Genomic DNA, 20,715 nt, shown 5'->3' on the forward strand with positions numbered 1-20,715 from the left:
TGCTCGGATCAACGAGATTGATAACATATAGCACTTACCTTGACTAGGATATACTGCAAAAAGAATATTCCAATTATCTGATCGCCATTCCAAGTATTGATGTCGATAGTGTATCCAACATGATCCATGGAAGCACATGAATCCGCTGTGCTTGGTTCTCCCCAATCCATGTGTTATAAACGTTACTCCTCCCTGAATAGGAAAACCCGGACCGGATTTTTTAGACCGACGTACAGGCTGAGACAGAGGGTTTCCAATTATGTGCAATACCGGCCACAAGGCGTTAGGCGGCGGTATTGGACGTTTGCAATCTCAGACCCATTCAGGACAGCCTGCACAGGCTGCCTCGGTGGATTATGAATGGCAATAGCGAATAGAAGAAATAACGACCCAGAAACGAGAATCTTCGTTTTTTGGCACTGAACCGTTGGGCCACAGAAACGAGAATTCTCGTGAATGGCACCCAAAGGGTTAAGCTAAGGGTCTATCCCTGACCAGGTGAGATCAGGGTAGGATGAAAGAGAGAGAGAAAAGATGGGTCTTAAGCGAAGTTTTAAAAACTTCGACAAAGCAGGCGCCCCTAACGACGGCGGTTCATTTATTCCACAGGTAGGGAGCGCAGTAGGCAAAGGCTCTGTGGCCAGCGGATTTCTTTTTTACTTTAAAGTCAGATCTGGTCTGGATGGGAAGCCAGTGTAGGGAGGACAGAATTGATGTGATGTGATCACATTTTCTAGTTCTAGTTAGTATCCGTGCAGCCGCATTTTGCACTAGTTGAAGATTTTTGACGCTTGAGTTAGGTAGGCCTGAAAAAAGCACATTACAGTAATCTAGTCGTGATGAGACAAATGCATGAATTAGGGTTTCGCCGTCAGCCAAAGTTAAAATAGGGCGAAATGAAATGAATAAACAAATGAGAGGGAGGAATAAAAATTGGACACATCGATCGCCTCGAAATTCCGTTGCCAAAGCGTATTATCCCATCGAAACGTGTATAGAGATATACACTGGTAATCGAATCGCGATGACGATGCGATTACTTGGAATTATTATTTTTTGAATACCTTCTGGCTAAGGTAAGGTATATTCTATTCTATTCTAAGTGCAAGACAGGACAGAACAGTGAGACAACAATAAGACTGTGAAAGTGCGGTGGTTGGGGACATGGATACAGTGCAACACAAAGTTCAAGTCCAGAAGTCCAGCCCTAGCAGCTCGCCATCGAGGGGGGGGGGAGCAGGGGGACACCTGACTCGTTTACCAGGCGAGCTGCTGAGGGGAAGAAACTCAGTCTGTGGCGGGACTTTAGTGTCTTGGGCAGCCGTAGCCGCCTGCCATGGGGGAGCATGTTGAAGAGGTTGTAACCCGGGTGGGCGGGGTCTGCCATGATCTTCCTCGCCCTCCTCAAGGCCCTGGTGGAGTGTAGGGACTCGAGGGAGGGAAGGGGGCAGCCGATCACCCTCTCCGCCGAGCGTATCACCCGCTGCAGCTTGGCCTTGTCTCTGACCGTGGCTGCAGGGAACCAGGTGATGATGGAGAGGGTGAGGATGGACTGGATGATGGCGGTGTAAAACTGGACCATCATGGTCCTCGGCAGCCTGAACTTCCTCAGCTGACGTAGGAAGTACATCCTCTTCCGGGCCTTTTTATTGAGAGCGATGGTATTCAGCTCCCATTTCAGGTCCTGGGAGAGTGTCATGCCGAGGAAGCGGCAGGACTCCACAGAGGCCACCGGGGTAATAGTAGTGGGGACAGAACACAGCCCTGTGGGGAGCCAGTGCTGATGGACTTGGGATCGGAGATGTTGATTCCCAACTTCACCTGCTGTGACCTGTTAGTCAGGAAGTCCGTGATCCACCTGCAGGTAGAGTCCGGCACCTGCAGCAGGGACATCTGGTGCTCCAGGATGTGCGGGAGTATGGTGTTGAAGGCCGAGCTGAAGTCCACCAACAGAATCCTGGCGTAGGTCCCTGCAGTGTCCAGGTGTTCCAGGACATAATGCAGAGCCATGTTCACAGCATCGTCCGTGGAACGGTTGGCTCTGTATGCAAACTGCAGGGGGTCCAGAAGAGGGTCTGTGGTGGACTTCAGGTGGGCCAGGACAAGGCGCTCAAAGACCTTCATGACCACAGACGTCAGGGCGACCGGTCTGTAGTCGTTAAGGCCTGTGACCTTGGCCTTCTTGGGGACGGGGATGATGGTCGAGGCCTTAAAACATGCTGGGACCCGACACAGCTCCAGTGAGGTGTTAAAAATGTTAGTGAACACTGGGGACAACAGGTCGGCGCAGTGCTTCAGGGTGGCGGGTGAAATAGAGTCAGGTCTGGCTGCCTTCCGGGGGTTTTGACTCTTGAACAGGCGGTTCACCTCTCTTTCTGTGACAGAGAGGGGGGGGGGGAGGAGGAGGGGTGGCGGGAGAGGGGAAGGGGAATGGGGGGTGGGTGGGGGGGGAGGGGTCATGGTAGGGGAGACAGGGTTACCACTGGGGACCGGGGGGGGGTGATTGTGGTCTGGGGGTGTGAGGAAAGGGGGCCGGGGGTTCCTTGTCAAACCGGCAGTAAAATTAATTTAGCTCATTTGCCAGTAGAAGGTTGTCAGACGTCTGTGGGGATTTTGGCTTGTAGTTGGTGATGGTTTTTAGACCTTTCCAGACTGAGGAGGAGTTCCCCTCGGAGTTCCGCTCGACAAACACAATCACGGTTGTGAGTTAAAACGACCCCCCCCCCCCCCCCTTGATGATTTAGTGAAGGTACATGTGTACATGGTATATACCTTTGATTTGGGAGTATTTGGGGTTTCAGGGGAGCAACCAGAACAGTTTGGGCTTATTGCACATAACACGTTTTATCTCGCGATCTATGGAAAAAGACTGGATTATCTTGGAAATGTGCGATGTTTAGCGTGTAATAAACTACAAACTACAGTGTGTAGAAACAAACTCTTTTTTTCCATGTTGGACTACAAGTAGTGTCTGTCAAATGAGCCACATCATTGTCTCCACAACTATAATACAGAACACACACACAGCTCTGCAAACATTGTGAAACACAGCAAAAATGACGATTTTAAGTTGGCCTTGAAGAGGCAGAGATGGGGACAGTTTATGGTGCTGAAAGTGTTAAATCACGAGTATAGTCGGGTTCACTCGCCATCGCTTGAGCGTCAATCACGAGTATAGTCAGGTTTTAATCGTTATTTCTTTTATTAGCGATATCCATTCATTTTCATCCATCCAGCCTGATGTTATCATTGGGAATGGGTTTGAGCTCGCAAAAGGGCAAATACCGTTGCCTACGCCTTCCATTAGGAATGGTGTAGTTTCTTTTCTGGGACGATCCGAGCCGTGCGGGTGGGGTTTAAATACTCAAGCGAGGTAGGCCTCAACAACGATGGCATGGAACAGTAACCCTGCCCGCCCGTTCATGTGTAACGGTCGGTAATGTGGGACAGACCTCCACGAGCAGTATTTGGAATGGCGAACAGATAATTGGATTATTTCTTTTGCATTACATCAGATACAACGTAAGAACACTATATATAAATTTGATCGTTGATCTGATATTTCTTTCTACCCCGATTGACGCTGTCTCTGTGTGTGTGTGACTGTGTGCCGTTGGGTGCAGGAGGTGGGGGGGGGGGGGGGGGGGGGCGCCGCGGTCCAGGGCTCTTTTCATTCTTGCACGAGGAAGGATAATAATGATGATCTAGCATTGATTTCAGGAAGATTCGATAATCAGGCTAAAAATGACAACGTGTTTAGTGTATTCCACTAAAACGCTATTATCGCGTCTTTCCCTGGAATTACTCAGAAGCACCCAAACTATATGCATATTCAAAACGGTATAAAACGGAAATGTACCGATGAAAAAACAATCCATTTTGTACATGTTGACTGGAAGCAACTCACTGATAATCGACGGGTGTATTAGACCCATAGCTATAATTTAAGATATATTTTAAGCACTCGCAAATCTTGCAGTCCCCCCATTGATTAAAGCGGTGGCGTTCTAGCGCCCTCTCACGCATTAAGCGATGGCGCAGAATCAGTTAATGACCAAAGTGCCCTTTAAAAAATATATAAAAATGTGTAAAGGGCAATGCCCATGGTCCTCATCAAAAATAATTTTAACAATTAATAATTTTATAAATAAAAATAAATATTTGAATGCCTGTCTGTCTGAGGTGCATGGTTTTTTGTTATATTACACGAAGCGTTGCCCTCCCTCTTGGAATGACGGGCCCATTAGCCAATAGAAATCTAGCGCAAACCGAGCATCTCTCGCCTCACGGTTGCCCGTCTGTCAGCTGGTTTTATTAAGCAGCAACTTAAGTCAGCAGCACTAGTAGCTAACAGTAAGAAAGTTATTGTTTTCCATAACTTATATTTTAGCAACAAAGATTAAGAATGTTAACTATCATATTTTGCAACAACGAAATACTTTGTTCGCTAGCTGTCCACAACTACATGAAACTATGCTTGTATTCTTCTTGCTAACGTTAATCTCGACAATGCCATGTGCTTATGCAGGAAATGTGTTCGCAAACATGTTAGGATGTTTTTTTTTTAACTCATCAAAGTCAATGGGGAGCAAAATATGACAATTTCAAAGTTGTCACAAGGACACAGAAACTTGGTGAGTGACTTCTCAAGTGGGTTACATGGGGGTAATGTTGTATTATCTTCAATGTCCCATTTTTTGTATCAATATATTTTGGCCTTTGAGAGAAATAACTATTTCAAGAAACTAAATAAAAATAAGCATGTTGTATCATTGTTAATGTAATAAAGCTAATACTTTTTATTCAAAGCTAGATCGTCTTCTTTTGTAGTTCACTTAGCAGTTTATAGTTTTAATTGTGCATGTCTTATTGTTTTAGTGTATCATGTTTATTTTATTTATCAAAATATTAGATATCCATCATTCAATCTGCAGTGCAATCTGCAAGATGCAGACTCGGGGAGAGGCAGAGGGAGATGTCCAGCTGCTGCCAACAGAAGGTGTGCAGAAAGGAGGAAATTAGGAGACATGGCTTGCAGGCAAAGAGGGAGACATTGAGGCCACAGTCCACAGAATTTGTGCAGGGACCAGCAGCCCAGGAGATGGAGACTGAAGCCAGAGAGGGAGATGTCCAGACACTGCCAACAGAAGGTGTGCAGGAAAGAGGACATGAGGAAACAGAGCTTGCAGGCAAAAAGGGAGACATTGAGCCACAGTCCACAATGTGCAGGGACCAGCAGCTTAGGAGATGTGCCATTCTCTAACCTACCATAGTTAGCTTACAATACCAAACTGATCCTGTAGTCAAATTAAATTTAAAGTATGACGAGGCCTTGAACCATTTAAGTGACCAAAGAAATTACTGTTTACTGTTAATAATAAACTTAAGCTAAAATAGATTATTCATTCATTATATATTACATTACAGCATAGATACATACATACAGTAAAGCCATAGATATTCATAACTGTACAGCAGCAGTGCTTTCTTGTCTGCCGTTTCTTATCAGTTTCTGCTGGGGCTGTAAGCAATGTCCAGGTACACCAACTACTCATGTCCTATAGCAGCCTGAGAGTAGTCTTCAAATAATAATAATTATAATACATTTAGATAAATCCCCAACTATTCTAAGGCGTAATCATATAGTATGATGCAGTTTGTTGTACGATTCTGAGTTACATTCTCTGAATATTGGTTGCTAATGCTATAGTTTGGCTGGTTACGTTATGCTGTAGTTGATGTTCTAACATTTTGATATTATGTGCCCTTTTAAAAATTTTAGCACCTGCATGCCCCTCTAAAGGTCTCTGCACCCTACCTCAGTGTGTAACCGTTTTTAATTTGACCTCTCTTTTCACCTGTGTTTTTGTCCCATTTATGCACATTAATTAGATTTTATCCCTTTATTATGTATTCTGAACAGTTTGTATTTTTTTTTTATATTGACAGCATTGCAAATGAGGGTAAAACCTCAATGTCCCTTTTCGAGAATAAAGATTTCAAATAAAATAAAATATTGTGAGGAATATTGTGCATGCAACCTAAATGTACCTACAGAATGAGAATCGGTTAAAATGAAAGTAAAAACATGCACTTCTCCATGTACCTCAGCTTAACAGCCTTCCTTTGACAAGCCAGTTGCATGGAATAGTAATTTATTTGTATACGATATACAATCAATGATACATTAGTCATTGTATGATTAAAAAGTTCATATTTTGTACATATAACTTAATGAGATAAACATGTCTGATTTCCCAGTTTGTACAAATGCACGTATTGCTAGCTTCAAGTCCAGCACCTTTCGTCAGTCGATTCTACATTTTCAAATAGGCTCATTACATGGCATACAAAAACGATGAGACAAAACAAAATTTGTAATATTAATGATCACAATGTGACTCGAGAGTCGATCACAAGGACACCTCCAAATATATGTGACAAGTCATTTCAGTCCTTGCTTTTAAAACAGAAGCACTTAGAAAAAGGTGATGTGGCCACTATGGGCTGGAGGGGGCATTTCCCGTTTCCCCAGCATTGTTGCATTCCAAACAGTATCAAATCTACTAACAAGCACTTAAGACATGGACATTTTCAAATAAATCCTTAGAAACTATGGTAACCTTTTGAACAATGAAGGCAAGATAAAAGACCACTCGAGGAGAATTAAATAATTACAGTACGGTATTGTCCAGTGAATATGATCTTTCTGGAACATTATCAAATGATGATGTTCCATCACCACTTGAAGGGATATTACAGTTCTACTGTCTTATTCATTAAAGGCTCAGTCCAATTAATTTGATCATACAAAAGGCATACATGATTATACAGTACACTATATGGGCAATAAGTAGCTAAAAACAATAATAAAAACGAAATAAGAATAATAAATAAAAGTACCAAGCTTAACAGAAAGAAAAGAAAAATCAAGGCTACTGGTTCATGGAAGCCCCTCCACTTCTGCTCACCACCATGGGACCATGTGCAGTCATCAGTGGAAGCCCCTCCACTTCTGCTGACCACCATGGGACCATGTGCAGTCATCAGTGGAAGCCCCTCCACTTCTGCTGACCACCATCGGACCATGTGCATGGAAGCCCCTCCACTTCCGCTAACCACCATGGGACCATGTGCAGTCATCATGGAAGCCCCTCCACTTCTGCTAACCACCATGGGACCATGTGCAGTCATCATGGAAGCCCCTCCACTTCTGCTAACCACCATGGGACCATGTGCAGTCATCATGGAAGCCCCTCCACTTCTGCTGATCACCATGGGACCACGTGCAGTCATCAGTGGCGAGACAATTATTGTTTGTATTATCCCGTTTGAGTTGTGCCATGAATTACACATGTGACGTTTGTCAATTAAAAAGATACTTTTGAAAGACAAGAAAGTTGTCGAAACATTATCGATAGCTTTCGACACTGTAACATTATAGCAAGCTGACAATTACACTTTTAAATTGACAAAACGCCATATGTGTAATTCATGCCATGATTCAAACGGGATCACAAAATGATTGGTCTCTCGCCGTTGATTACCATACATATTCTTTCCTAAATAGGGTCCCATGGCGGTTCAGTGGAAGGGGAGGGATGTGGCCTCTCAATAATAATGAGGCACTTCTCTGCCAAGAGGCTGTAGGCTAATGCCATTTTAAATTTCCCATTTTTCTTGCTAGTGTGGCCCTAAACAAATGCTCTTTGGACACAGGTATCACCCAAGTCAAAGAAAGTATACCTATATCTTCGGAAAGTATCATTTGTATATTTGAGTATACATTTTATGTATTCAGAAAGTGAAGTTGTGTCCAATTGAAACCAAGTTGTTGTACTCAAGTGTGTTCAAAGTTGTACTAAGATATGCTTAAATATATTGAAATTATACTTCTGATGTATTTTTGGTTACTTTTGCTTGCCAAAACTGTACTAAAGTACTAAAGTACAACTTAAGCTTGGTAAACATCCGTTTAGTTTTTTTCTTTTTTTAAGTGTACTTAGATTACACTTACAGCATATAATGATTATCATGATTATCATACTAAACAATAACATGTGCTTTGAATAGTACATGAAAGCATGTAAGAAGTACCAAATACAATGCAAGTATACTCTCAGAAATGTACAGATGGAAACATTTGACCACTCTTTATATACTCAAAATATACTTTCAGTATAGAAATAAAAATGTTTGACTTTAGTAATAGGACAGAAGAAATATGATATTTCCAGGAGTGTAAAACACATAACCAGTCAATAAAAGAGTTCTCTGATGAAGATCATCGGGCCACAATGCGTCCATGTTGTCATCCATTTCCATGCCTTTATAGCAGAAAGCCGTTTAATATTCCTCATGAGACAAAGTGCCTTGGACCATTCTTCATTGGGATCTTATTTTATTAACTGGTTATGAATTCACTCAATGTTTTGGCCTATGACTGAAGGGCTCCAGTGGGTTTTGTTTAGATTGGGAGCAAATATTTTTTATATCGTTTGATATATATCGCAAATCGTATTAATGGTCTCCATCCTGCCATTTCCTCAGCGAATTGACAGTACGGGTAGTATCTACCAAACCAATCAATCATTACACTCAAGATTTGGAGCCCATACCGTAAAGCTCACTAGACAAACAGCACACACAGCTTAGAGGGGAAGGAAAACACTAGAAATCAAAGGGCTAATTCAAAATGAATTAATATTTGCAAGTCAAATAATCATGTCACTTTTGATAAAAACATTTTCCAAACAGAAAATGAAGAAGCCTAATTGTAAGCTGTATATATGAGTCTTATGGGAGCTGCCATGTTTTTGTTGTGATGGATACACAGCGTGACTGGAATGATAATTCTGGCAGTTCAATAGTTGTCAGGTGGGGCTTTGAGACCATCATTATGTGTGTATAATATAATCATAGTGAGTAGAAAAAAACGTTATGTCCGCTTTTTTGCAGTAATGAAATATGGTTATTACAACTAGAATAAATAAATGCTACATGTACTCGGGGGGGGGGGGGGGGGGGACATCAGAGGCCCCATGATACAATATTATCAAAATACTATCACGATAATGTAATATCACCATATTGCAATATATTCCTTTTTTTCAACTGCAAATTATGTCCCTAACAGAAAATGTTGTTAACATCTAAAAATATATATACATCATTTATAAGATAACGTTTTCATTTTGTTCACCTTATTCCAATAATTTTGTATCATCATTAATATTGCAGTAAAATGAGATTGTCAAAGCAAAAATAAAACAAAAAAACGTTTTTGTACAATCATTAAAAATATATATGGATACTTGACATCACTGTAATATCAGTACACACATTATTGTGATATGTTGCTGTACGAAGACAGAGCAGGTCCTAAATTATTATATTTAAATTATTAAATTATTAAGGCTACTTCAAAATACATTTAGTTTTATCAAATGTGACGTGATTATTTGACTTGCAAATATAAATACATTTTTAATTAACCTTTGATTTTATGGTGCATCCATTCTCTTTAACTGTATGGGAAGGATGTCTAGGTTGCAAGGAAAGTCTCTTGGTACACAATAAATTAAGATTGAATTAGGTTGAGTGGCAAAGCACTTTAAATCAGCAGCCAGCCACACAAAGCTAATATCCAGTCTAGTCCCATTTATGAAATTCTTACCTACTTAAATATGCCTGGTTATATATTTGTACCATATAGCCTATAGAGATTCCAACAGCACACAAATCTTCATAGTTTCTTTGGGGGGGAAAACTCTTCACCTCAAAATATAGCATAATTGAGCAATACATAATTTCTTTTAAAATAAACTCTTTGGGGAAACAGCAATTGATTAAACAGACTAAATAAAGGTGCTAAACTGATAATTCCTGGATAAAGACATAATTAGCAGGATGAAAGAATAACATGCTACACAGTAGATGGAGAAAAAAAAGTAACGGTTATAGAAATCCTATGTCAGACTAATTCATATTTTAATACGATGGGTGATGTTTCATTAATTTCAGGTTCTGTCTGAGAATATCTCCATATTGTAACATGGTTAGGTGAAAGGATGTGGAAAAGAGGGGATTTCAATAAGCAGGATTACATAAAATACTCAAAAAACATTATGGATACTAGCTAATATCCAGGTTAAGATTTTAGACAGGATAATTTAATATCCAGGTTAAGATTTTAGACAGGATAATTTAAATAGAATATGGTATTACCAAGTATTACCATGTATTACCAAGTATTACCATGGAAACGGAACATACATAAACCAGACAGTACATGGGACAAGGCATTTACATGCCTCAGTATTAGTCAAACGACCACTAATGTTAGCTATACTGTATATTAGCTGGTTGGTTTGCAGTTAACTTAAATTTAGCCTGACAAAATACTGCAACATTTTTATATAAAATATTTCATATAACATCTATTCAAAATATCTGAAGTTTGGAGCCCTATTTCGCCTTTTCGGGTAAGCTAGCATGAAGTCGTTGAAATCAGTGGATTCCTGATTGATGATACCATCATTTTAGCTGAATCATTAAGTGAGCCGACTAGAACCTGCAAAAGATGGGCTGAACAATAAAAACGGCATATATAACGTTCAACCACCACTCAGGATCCCGGCTAATAGCAGCATGCGAATAATCACAACTTTTGTTCGTCATCGCAGGGACATGAGCTTATCCTATCTTGTGTAAACGGGATACTCAATGAATTGCATTGTTCTACATCACAGATATGATCCCTGTAGTACATTTGACCTCTTGTGCTGTATCCTTGCAACATGTTATACTTAAATCTGACATAATTAACATCAAGGCATTACCATGAAATGGTACCTGAAAGCAACCGATTTTATATCTTCCAATGAATTTGCATATAGGCCTGCTCCTGATAAAACTGTTCGGTTAAAATTTGCTGTCTGCGATACAAAACTAGACCCCGTCTCTGATGTGGTGCACTTGATAACACAACAGTCAATCAATAACGTCACCTCAACAGCTAGTTATCGCGGCTTCAGAAGAACGATGCGTATTGCGTTATTCCACTGCATGGAGCCAAGACACGTCACCATCTATATATAGTTAGCAGATTTGGGTCGACGTTTTCAGAAAGATTAAAAGTTTAAGAGGTGACTTTTTAAGTTCAACACATTTTAATGTGTTAATTAAAACTTGGACCTTAGTAATGTTAGTAACAATAAAAATAACATGTATCTGACTTACTGTGTGATCCTGCTTTTTAAAACACCCCCAATGTAGATATAATGCTGTTGATTCCAGATGCACTTGAAACTATATGAGGTTTTAGCAGCAACACAACTTGTTTTTTTTTCTTCTTTTGGTTAAGACACTTAAGTATCCTAAACAACATAACTTCATGAAGTAAATAAACGAGGGCAACATGGGCTAAGTGCACTACAGTACGTGGCCTGTCATTTGTACTCATTTTAAAAGGGGGCATAATGCCAACAAGTTGAGGGGTCAATGAAAAGTCCCACATCGCAGGGTTTTACATCTCCCACAGGTTTGTTATTGGGGAAATACTGAAGGTTAGATAATGATATGAAAATCCCAACTTCAGTCAAATAGAGCTGCAACAACTAATCGACTAACTGATTATGAAAATTGTTGGAAACTATTTATAGTTTGGTCTATGTTATGCTGCACCTCCATGGCCTGTTGTTGACACCATTTGATGTATAGCAAAGCGTTTTAACACTTAGTTTGTTTTTCTTTGTCATCATTTAAAACAAATTTGTATTATAACTGTCAATTTGCAAGTTGTTGGAAAGAGCATTGTACAAGATGAGGAATAAGGTTTTGTTTTTTGCATTAAATTATTATTCTTTTCTTTTTATCCAATTAATAATTTCAATAATCGATAGTCGTTAGTTGCAACCCTAAAGTAAAAAATAAATAAAGAATGTAAGTCAAGGTTGGAGATGTGATGTAGGCTATCCCTCTGCTCAACATCAGTTGTAAATACAGAATTCATTCCAATTCGATAAAATTTTCAGAGTTCCTGTTTGCCATAAAACCTGTTGGGAGAGCAGGACTGTGACATTATAAAACTTGTTAAAAAAAATCAACATGGTGAATAGAGTAATGAGGAATGCCAGAAGTGCACTACTTGGAGCAAACATAGAGTAGGAAAGAGTAGCACAAGTCATAGCCCAGCCAAATGTGGGAGGCCATTGACAAGGATAAACGCCTCCAAATAGGCCACAAATATAGTTCACAGAGGAGAGAGAAAGGAGGGGCTGGTCAAGTACATATGAGGAAATCAGGAAGAAGGTGACAGGGGGACTTGAGCCGTCGGCGAGGGGATTGTGGTAGCAAGGTTATAGGTGGAGTTCGGAGAGGATGGCTGAGGGGAGGCAAGTGGGGTGAACAGGGGCCTGGTGGTGTGTGTTTGGGGAGGGGACGGGGAGCGCAGAGCGGCGATGGCTGCAGTAGTCGGGGAGTCCGAGCTGACCTCATCCCCCTCCTCGGAGTCCCACACCTCGCTCTGCAGGTAGTCGGCGAACAGGGCCTTGGCGCGCTGCAGCACCCGGCCCAGGTTGTGGCGGCGGACGAGACGGTCGAAGTGCATGGCCAGCTCGTTGTAATCCAGGCTGTTCTTGATGATGTGGTCGCGGTGCTCCAGCAGGATGGACAGGCACAGGAACAGCATGAAGGGGTTCCCCTTGCCGAACTCCTGGGGCGGAGGCAGACAGCACGGTTTGATGGTGGTGCTAGTCTCCGTCTTTGTGGAGCTGGGCGTGTTGCCGGCGGTGCTGGGAGACTTGCTGCAGGGGGAGGGGAGGCTGCTGGAAAAGGGCTTGCCGCCAGGCAACGAGGGCCCTCTTCCGAACGATAGAATGGGCGATGAGAGCAAAGACCGATTCTGAGACATTGATGGAGAAGCGACGGATGTTTTCACAGTGGGTGTGGTGGGCGAGTTAGTTCCAGCACCGCTAAGCACCTGGGCAAAGGACGCCAGCACTCTTGCAGCCGTCTCTGGCGAAGCAGCCCTTCCATTCTTAATAGTCGGACACGAGTATTTCGCTGGAGGAGAGTCCGGCGAAGCCCCTGGCCAGCTGGAGGGCGAAGCGGAGGATGTAGGTGATGGAGAGGAGCTGGTTTTCCAGTTCGATAGGCCACTAGGAAACAGGGAGGCTGGGGATTCCGTTTGTCCATTGGGGGAGCTCTGTCCCTCGGTCTCGGGGGAGGAGGTATCGTCGTGGTTCTTTATTAGAGGTGCTCTCTCTCCCGGGTCCTCTTCGCTGTCCACTGTGGACTGACGGCTTGTTGGGGTGACAAATACAGGTGTTGGGTCCACATGTTCCATGACTTCCTCAGGCGGGTGACTGTGCTCCATGTCGAAGCTGTCCTCGTTCCTGGCACTGTAGTATTTAAACTCCCCAAAACTATTCTGCTTCTCGAAGGGAGGAGCAGGTGGAACTTCACAATCATCCTCACCTTCCTTTGCAGCTCCTGCATATCGCCTCCCCCTTTCTCCTACACCCGTCTTCCTCCCTCCGTCCGGCTCCTCTCTCGAAGGCCTCAGCATGTGTCGTCTCCGCTGTCTCTCCTTTCGCTCCCCATCATCTCCCCCCAGGTAACCGTCCACTAGGGGGTCCTTGTCGGTACGTCGTGTCCTTCTCGTCACCTTGTCGTCCTTCTCCAGGGGCGGCCCCAGGAGCTCCACCTCCGTCTCGGGGGGATCCGGAGGTAAGGAGCTCCAGGTGACCTCGAGCATCCTCAGGGCGTCGTCGAAGGCGAACTCCCGCTTGAGCTCCAGCAGCAGCCACCGGTAGCAGAAGAAGAGGTCGTCCGCTCCGCGGGAGATCAGGTAGGAGTAGAATTCAGGGTCAGAGTATTGCAAGAGCAGCTTCAGATGCTGGAACTTGACTGACATGAGCTGCCCGTCAGGCCGGAAGTTACCCTCCAGGCGTTTCATGATGCCGCAGAAGCAGATGAACGCGTGGGCTTCATTATCCATCACCGCTAGTATTGGGGAGGCGATGTCACTCATGCCTTGACAGTACGATATCTGTAAAATAAAAGTATGAAATTAGGTTACATTATAACTGATGTTAAACATGTTCAACACAACAGAGAAAGGTGCCCAGAGATGGTGTAGAGGTTAAGACCTGTGTCTCTGGAAGCACATTTACCCCCATTGTCCTAGGCATGCATATATTTCAACTAGAGATGGGCATTTGAATGCATATGAATACTCCCCCAACAAACAAAACCATCAGCTATACTCAAATACCTGTGACCATCCCTAATTCCAATTAAAAGGCCTAAAAATAAAAACAATATTAATTCTATATTAATAAGTCCCCATCTTATCGGGATTATTGTAGATGGCAGATCAGCTCTAATATAGCAATAGCTCTACTCACCTGTGGGTGTGTGATGGCGAACGTGGTGAGCAGGTCGGTGAGGGCCGTGAGGTGGGGGCTGTCCTCGGAGCCGGCGTAGTATGGGTGGGCACGGTCCGTCCTCAGCACGTCCTTCAGGACGTTCCCGCGGATGAAGTCCAGGTCGTCATCGTTGACCCTGACAGTCCACTCCCACTTCAGCTGGTCGTACTCCCTGGTCTTCCTCTTCATGTAGTCCATCCTCTCCTGACCGGTGAGGCCGTCGGGGTACACGTTTAGGAGGTACCGCCATACCACCTGGTGGGCCAGAGGAGCAAACATGAGGACCAAAAAGCACTCACGATTCGGTTTGGACACAGGGCTGGGCAATATGGCCCAAATTTATATTGTGATATTCTTCTTCGTTTTGACAGTATGATGGTATTTTATGGCTTTACAGTACAAATTACGATGTGATATGACATGTTTTCTAACGCTGTTATCTTGTAATGCAATTGTCGTTATGTATATATTTTTTGATTACCTTAAAAATATATACATAATGTGGACGGCGGTACAGTAAAGTTGCATGGATACACGATAGTATACCTTCCTATTCGGTATGCCTCCAAGCCCTTACTTAAAATTCCAAACTGTGGTAGATTAATTGTACGTCCGAGCACATTCCTGAGCAGAGCCAAAAATATGCAGAACAACAGACAAGTATAGCCAACAAACACCCAATGTCAGAATTGATCCGTTATTCCTGCGGTCTAGGACAGTACAAAAATAGTAGTGAAAATTAACAACTCAAATGTGTGATGTCATCAGGTATAAAGTCTTGAGCTGCTCCACAAACAAATAATTGGGAAAGATGTTATAGGTGACAGAGCACAGGGGAATGTTCTAAATAGTATACGGGTACATTTTCTGTTTCAGAACTGAGAAAACGACTAATACTCAAAACAAAATCAGTCTCCTATTCTCCTTATTCACCTTGCCGCCATATTTGTTTTCCTAGATTGCTATGCACTAATTCAAATAAAGTCAAATGTATTTGTAAGGCCCAACAACACACGTTAATGTCCCCATGGGCCGGACACGTCTTCTTTAAACAAGTCAAGAAGAAACATCACAATGAATCAAGAACAAAACAAAAACACCATGAAGTCCAATTTTTTTTTTTATAAATGAATGCAACACTCCCAGACATACCCCACGTGAAGGTAAGGAAAAACTCACTAAAAACCTAGCAATAGGAAAAAATGCACCACAGGCAATGTGGAGGAGAGAAACCTAAGAAGGGCCGTTCAAGGGGGGGGATCTACCTTCTTCTTAGATGTTGGCGATAGTAGTGTTGCAATAAAACAGGCGAAACAGTTGGTAAGTATGCACATACCGTAATTCCTCTAATAGTAACCGGGTCTCAAATACAAGCCGGGTCTCTATTAATGGCCGGGTGCACTCTTGAGCTAAGCAATTATAAGCCGGCCTCCTAATACAAGCCGGGTTACTAATATACTGAGCTGCATACTGAGCTAGTTACTTGATTGAAATGACCAGTGACCACCTGTAATTGCACTGTTTACTATTTCATACAGTACTTGGTTTCAATAAATGAACCCAGTACATTTTACTGGGTTCAAACTGACACAAAATGTTGATTTATTCATTATGATCCGTTTGAAAATTTGAAATATAGGCCTCCCTCTTATACAGGCCTCCTCCTAATACAAGCCTGGTACCCGCTACAGTTGAAACAAATACAAGCCGGGGTTACTATTAGAGGAATTACGGTATACGTGTAATGAAACACAAATAAGTGCATGCAATAGCAACTGAACATTTTGAAAGATTGAAAATAGAGCTGATGGCGGATTCACTTCAATGTATTTCAAATGGGGGGGGGGGGGGGGTTAAAAAGCTCACAGCATGATGTCGTACAAATGGCCCATCCACACCAACGCACCAGTGTTGCAGCAGAGGTGTCGGATTAGATGACATTAGGTGTAGTTTCCCTTTATCAACAATGGTCCTCATTCTCGAATGGACATAATGTGACATTTTCCAAGGAATTCATTCGTAACTCGATTTACGTACTTATTCGTCATTCTCGAACAGCTTCTTATTGTAAATTCGTTGTAGGATTTACGAACTCGAAAAGGTGTCGTAAGTCAGACAAACCAGTGTGTGCCCGTGTTTTCAACAGCCTTCTTTGGGACAAGTCTTTGGGGATTGCCGTCACTTTGATAGACATTGTTGGAATTAAATAATTATAATGATAATAAATACAACACTATTTGTATAATTAACAATTACGTTTTACATTTATAGTTATGACTCAACGAACCATGTCAGAGAAACGGCTTGGTGATGATGCATAAGGCAGATGCACTCAGCGCACACACACTCTATACACGTGAGTAATGAATCGTTACAGTAGGCTTATATTATTCTAATGACTTGTTTTATTAGGAAATATATGGAAGTCATACTGTAGAACTGGGTGTGCGCCGAGTGCATCTTTTTTATTTATTTATTTTCGGACATTGTTTGTTGAGTCATGACTATAAATGTAAAACGTAATTGTTAATGATACAAATATTGTCATACTATTATTGTTATAATTATTTAATTCCAACAATGTCTGTAGAATCTACAATCACCATGATTTATCCAAAATGAAGCCTTTAAACTCTTAAGCCATAGCCCTATTTTCTGAAAATCCGCCTAAAATACATACCTAAGTAAATGGAAGATTGCTCCACTTCTACAAGGTCCATTTGCATGTTCTTGGTATCTAGGGACATCTATGGAATGTATTCCCAGTGTCAGAAATATTGTGTCTGTTACTAGGCTTGAGTAAATTGTGATGAAACAAGGAGAATATAAATTATGATTTTTTTGCATCTTTGACAGTGAATAACACCATGCTAAAAATGACCAGACATGAAAAACTGCCACTGAGCTCGTTCAGTACCTTCTTGAGATCACCTTTACAAAAAAAATCTAAGCAAATGAATAAAGGGAAGATGATTAAACAGAAGGTTTTGTAGATACAGTACTGAATTCCATAATATTATTATAGAATATAGAATACCAGGCCTATAAATTACCTTATTATAGCCAACTCGCACATCTATGGATCAGGCCAAATCTTTTCTTTCAAATGGCAGAGTTCAATTTAGATTTAGTATCTCCAGGCGTGCACTGAAGAACAGTGAATGAAATCTACTGTATGTACAGTTCCATTCTAATAATGGATATGGCTCCGCCATTTTGAATCTGTTTGCAACGCGGATTGTCGCTAAATGACAAATCATAAGTCATTAGACTAACAAAGGCAGGGCTGCTCTCAGACTAGAAGGTGTTAAGTGTGGGGGGGTTTACATTGCTTTCTGTGTAAAGTAGTCATGATGTATAGCAAGAGAAATGGCTCTGGTTTCTTTGAGGGCCTGTAGCTCTGGAATAAATAGTGTGTTATCAGCATGATTCATAAGACATAGATTGAAAAGTATCCGCCTGATTTGTACAAGTGATGGCTTATTTTGAAGGTATGAACCTGTACTTTCATATTGGGTAAAAAAAAAATTAAAATCACACACATTGATTGAACTTTTTTAGGCCATGGAAATAACATTATTTTGGGTGATGTTCCCCTTTAAATCTTATAGCATTTGTGAAATGAGTTGCAAGCTTTACTTTGAATCCGTTAGACAAGGTTTATTGGACATCTGTTTACACCTTTGATTATAGGCTGATCATATACTAATACTTCAGTCTAATGACATACACAGTCTCTGTTAGGATCAAGCAATTGTGTGAAGTGTGATGGTGAATTTCTAGACTTTTCCCAAACTTTTTGTGCCTTTCTTGGAAATTGTCTAAATGTAAGAACACAAGAGAAAAAAATACTTATTTTCTAACTGGGAGTATTTTTCTCCCGCAAACTAGCGTATTTCATGCACACATTTTGAGATTCCAATAAAAAATGTATAATGCTAGTCAACAAATTCGATTTCTTTTGACCAGTGTGCAAGAATATCTACACATTCCTTAATAATTGTGTTCCAATTTACATTTAAAGCCTCTCTTGGTTCAAACGCAAATGAAACAGGTCGGTCACTCGTGCCAAATACGGAATCCACCCTTTTGGATTAACATACACTGACAACATGTAAAATCTCCCTCATTAAAAGATGCTTTCTTTTAATACTTACTAATGAGCTACATAGGACTCCAATGAAGCATGTCAAATGCCTGGAACAGACTTAATTAGTATTGGAGGTGTACCAATACTAATCTTGGCTGTTTAAGACTAATACATGTACTTTGTTTTAAGTACTCACTGGTGCCAAGTACCAATCTGAGTCCTTGATTTGACGTTGACCATGTTAACCAGCTAATTTATTCTGTAAACAATTATGGGGGAAACATTCCTCAAGCAGAAAGTTACATTTGGTATCCATTACCAATGGAGTTTTTCACCACTAGTTGGTGAAATGGGCGCTATCGAGCGAGCACGGTAGGAGAAAAGGAGAAATTGTGTATCACACGTTCTACCAGGACGTGCACAAGGACATGCACAAGGAAACCGCACAAGCATGCTACGAGTGCAGGGGTGGCGTGGAACATAAAGAGTGAATTGGTGGTGTTTAAACATGTCTATGTTTGTTGTAAAATCCCCATTTTCTATGCTGTGTACTATTATTATTTCCAGTCAGGCAATTATTTGGACCACCAGGTGTCCTATTACTTTCTAGCCAGGCATCTCTCTAGACAGCCCAGGGGTCCTTAGTCTGGTGATTAAATGCAGCGGCCATCTTGCCGCCACATGTTGTTTCCAGTGCCGTCTGCTGTCACATGAGTGTGTTCGTGAAGAAGTAAGTCATCAATAGCCTCCAGGGTTCGAAATTAACGGGGGCTTGGGGCATAATGCCCTTGAAAATGGACAAAATGCCCTCGAAAATCAGTTAAGGGGGGCACAAAATGCCCCCGACAGTTTACTAATTATATATATATATTTATCCGGTAATGGCGCGTCTGTGTATCGTACGGTTCAGATGACGCGCAAATAAAAAAAAATCATTTGGCGGAGGTGAGCACTGGCTGCTGCAGCAGCACTGCAGCTGAGCCAGGTGCTAGTCAGTTTGTGTACAAATGGCAAGCACAATCTAAATCAATCTTCATTACGACTTTAAAAACATAGCCATTAACATTACATAGGCATACACACATCTTGCCATAGCGTTAGCAGTTTGTACAAAACAACGCACGTTTTAACTATAGAATCAGCCCGCGAGGTAATACAGTCAACGAAATGTTACCGTAGCTACTAGCTAGCAGAGGAGGAAATGGGAGTCTGAGAGGCGGGGTGTTTAAAGACAATGATAGGCGTTTATTCAACATCCAAGAAGGCTAACATACAACTGTGTTTTACTAACTCCAACCGGGACTATTGCCGCTTTTCCACTGCATGCCATCACCTCCTAACGTTACCGGAGCTACCGGAGCTGATAATAACATTGCCTGAGCTGAAGGTGAGTGACACTAAAATGTCCGTGGGGACCCGGCGCCAACCCATAGATAGTTCCAACTCGGAGGTACTTCCCAAGGTGGGGTCCGGGAGGGGGGGGGGGGGGTTCGAGCTGGAGCATAATATGTGTGTAGGTTTTTAGATAACAGGTATTAGGGGTATATCTTATATAAGACAATTAACTAAAATGTGATTTCATTGGATGTGCTCTGACAATTAATGCTTGTATATCTTATCGTGTGTTGTCATGTTTGTTTATGTGTTTTTTTTAAAAATAATAAAAAAATAAAATACAGATAGTTCCAACTCACCGAATTACGTAATCCACCACAGTTGCACTCAATATTTAAATAATGTTAGTCTAAATAAATGTAGACAGATACATAATAATTTCAAGCAGAACACAAATCTTTCCATTAAGAACTGACAATCAGGGAATTTAAACATGGTTGACATTGTTTTTTTGTGTTTATATTAAAGAAAGAAAAGTCTAGTGCTGGCTGAGCATATTGTTTGTTTGCACTAAGTTAATACTACAAATGTAGCCTATATTTTTCAGTCAGTTCGGTCTTTGTGTGCCAAACATTATTTAAAGCTGTAAACACTGTAACACTGTAAACTTTTTTATTTTTTTTTAATAAATGAGAAGCATGTTTAGATTTGAGTGTTACATTTTTTTTTATAAAAATTTACGTATATCGAACCGAACTGAAAACCGTGACCCCAAAACCGCGATACGAACCGAACCGTCCATTTTGTGAACTGTCCCACCCCTACCGTTTATCATAAAAATTCAGTGCCCCCGAAATA

At 41.5% G+C, this 20,715-nt stretch overlaps 1 protein-coding gene across 1 annotated transcript in view; it reads right to left on the reverse strand.

Moving 5' to 3' along the window:
- Nucleotides 1-11,919: 11,919 nt before the first annotated feature.
- Nucleotides 11,920-20,715, reverse strand: part of tbc1d25 (TBC1 domain family, member 25) — a 33,110-nt gene continuing 24,314 nt past the window's right edge. Inside the window, exons 6-7 of the mRNA XM_084333118.1 lie at nt 14,412-14,687; nt 11,920-14,053 (exon numbers count right to left, since the gene is read on the reverse strand). Of these exons, the coding sequence (XP_084189244.1) occupies nt 12,302-14,053; nt 14,412-14,687 (2,028 nt within the window). The 3' untranslated portion in view covers nt 11,920-12,301. The remainder of the gene's footprint in view (nt 14,054-14,411; nt 14,688-20,715) is intronic.

Source organism: Notolepis coatsorum (assembly GCF_963971535.1).
Source record: "Notolepis coatsorum genome assembly, chromosome: 17".
Classification (NCBI taxonomy): domain Eukaryota; kingdom Metazoa; phylum Chordata; class Actinopteri; order Aulopiformes; family Paralepididae; genus Notolepis; species Notolepis coatsorum.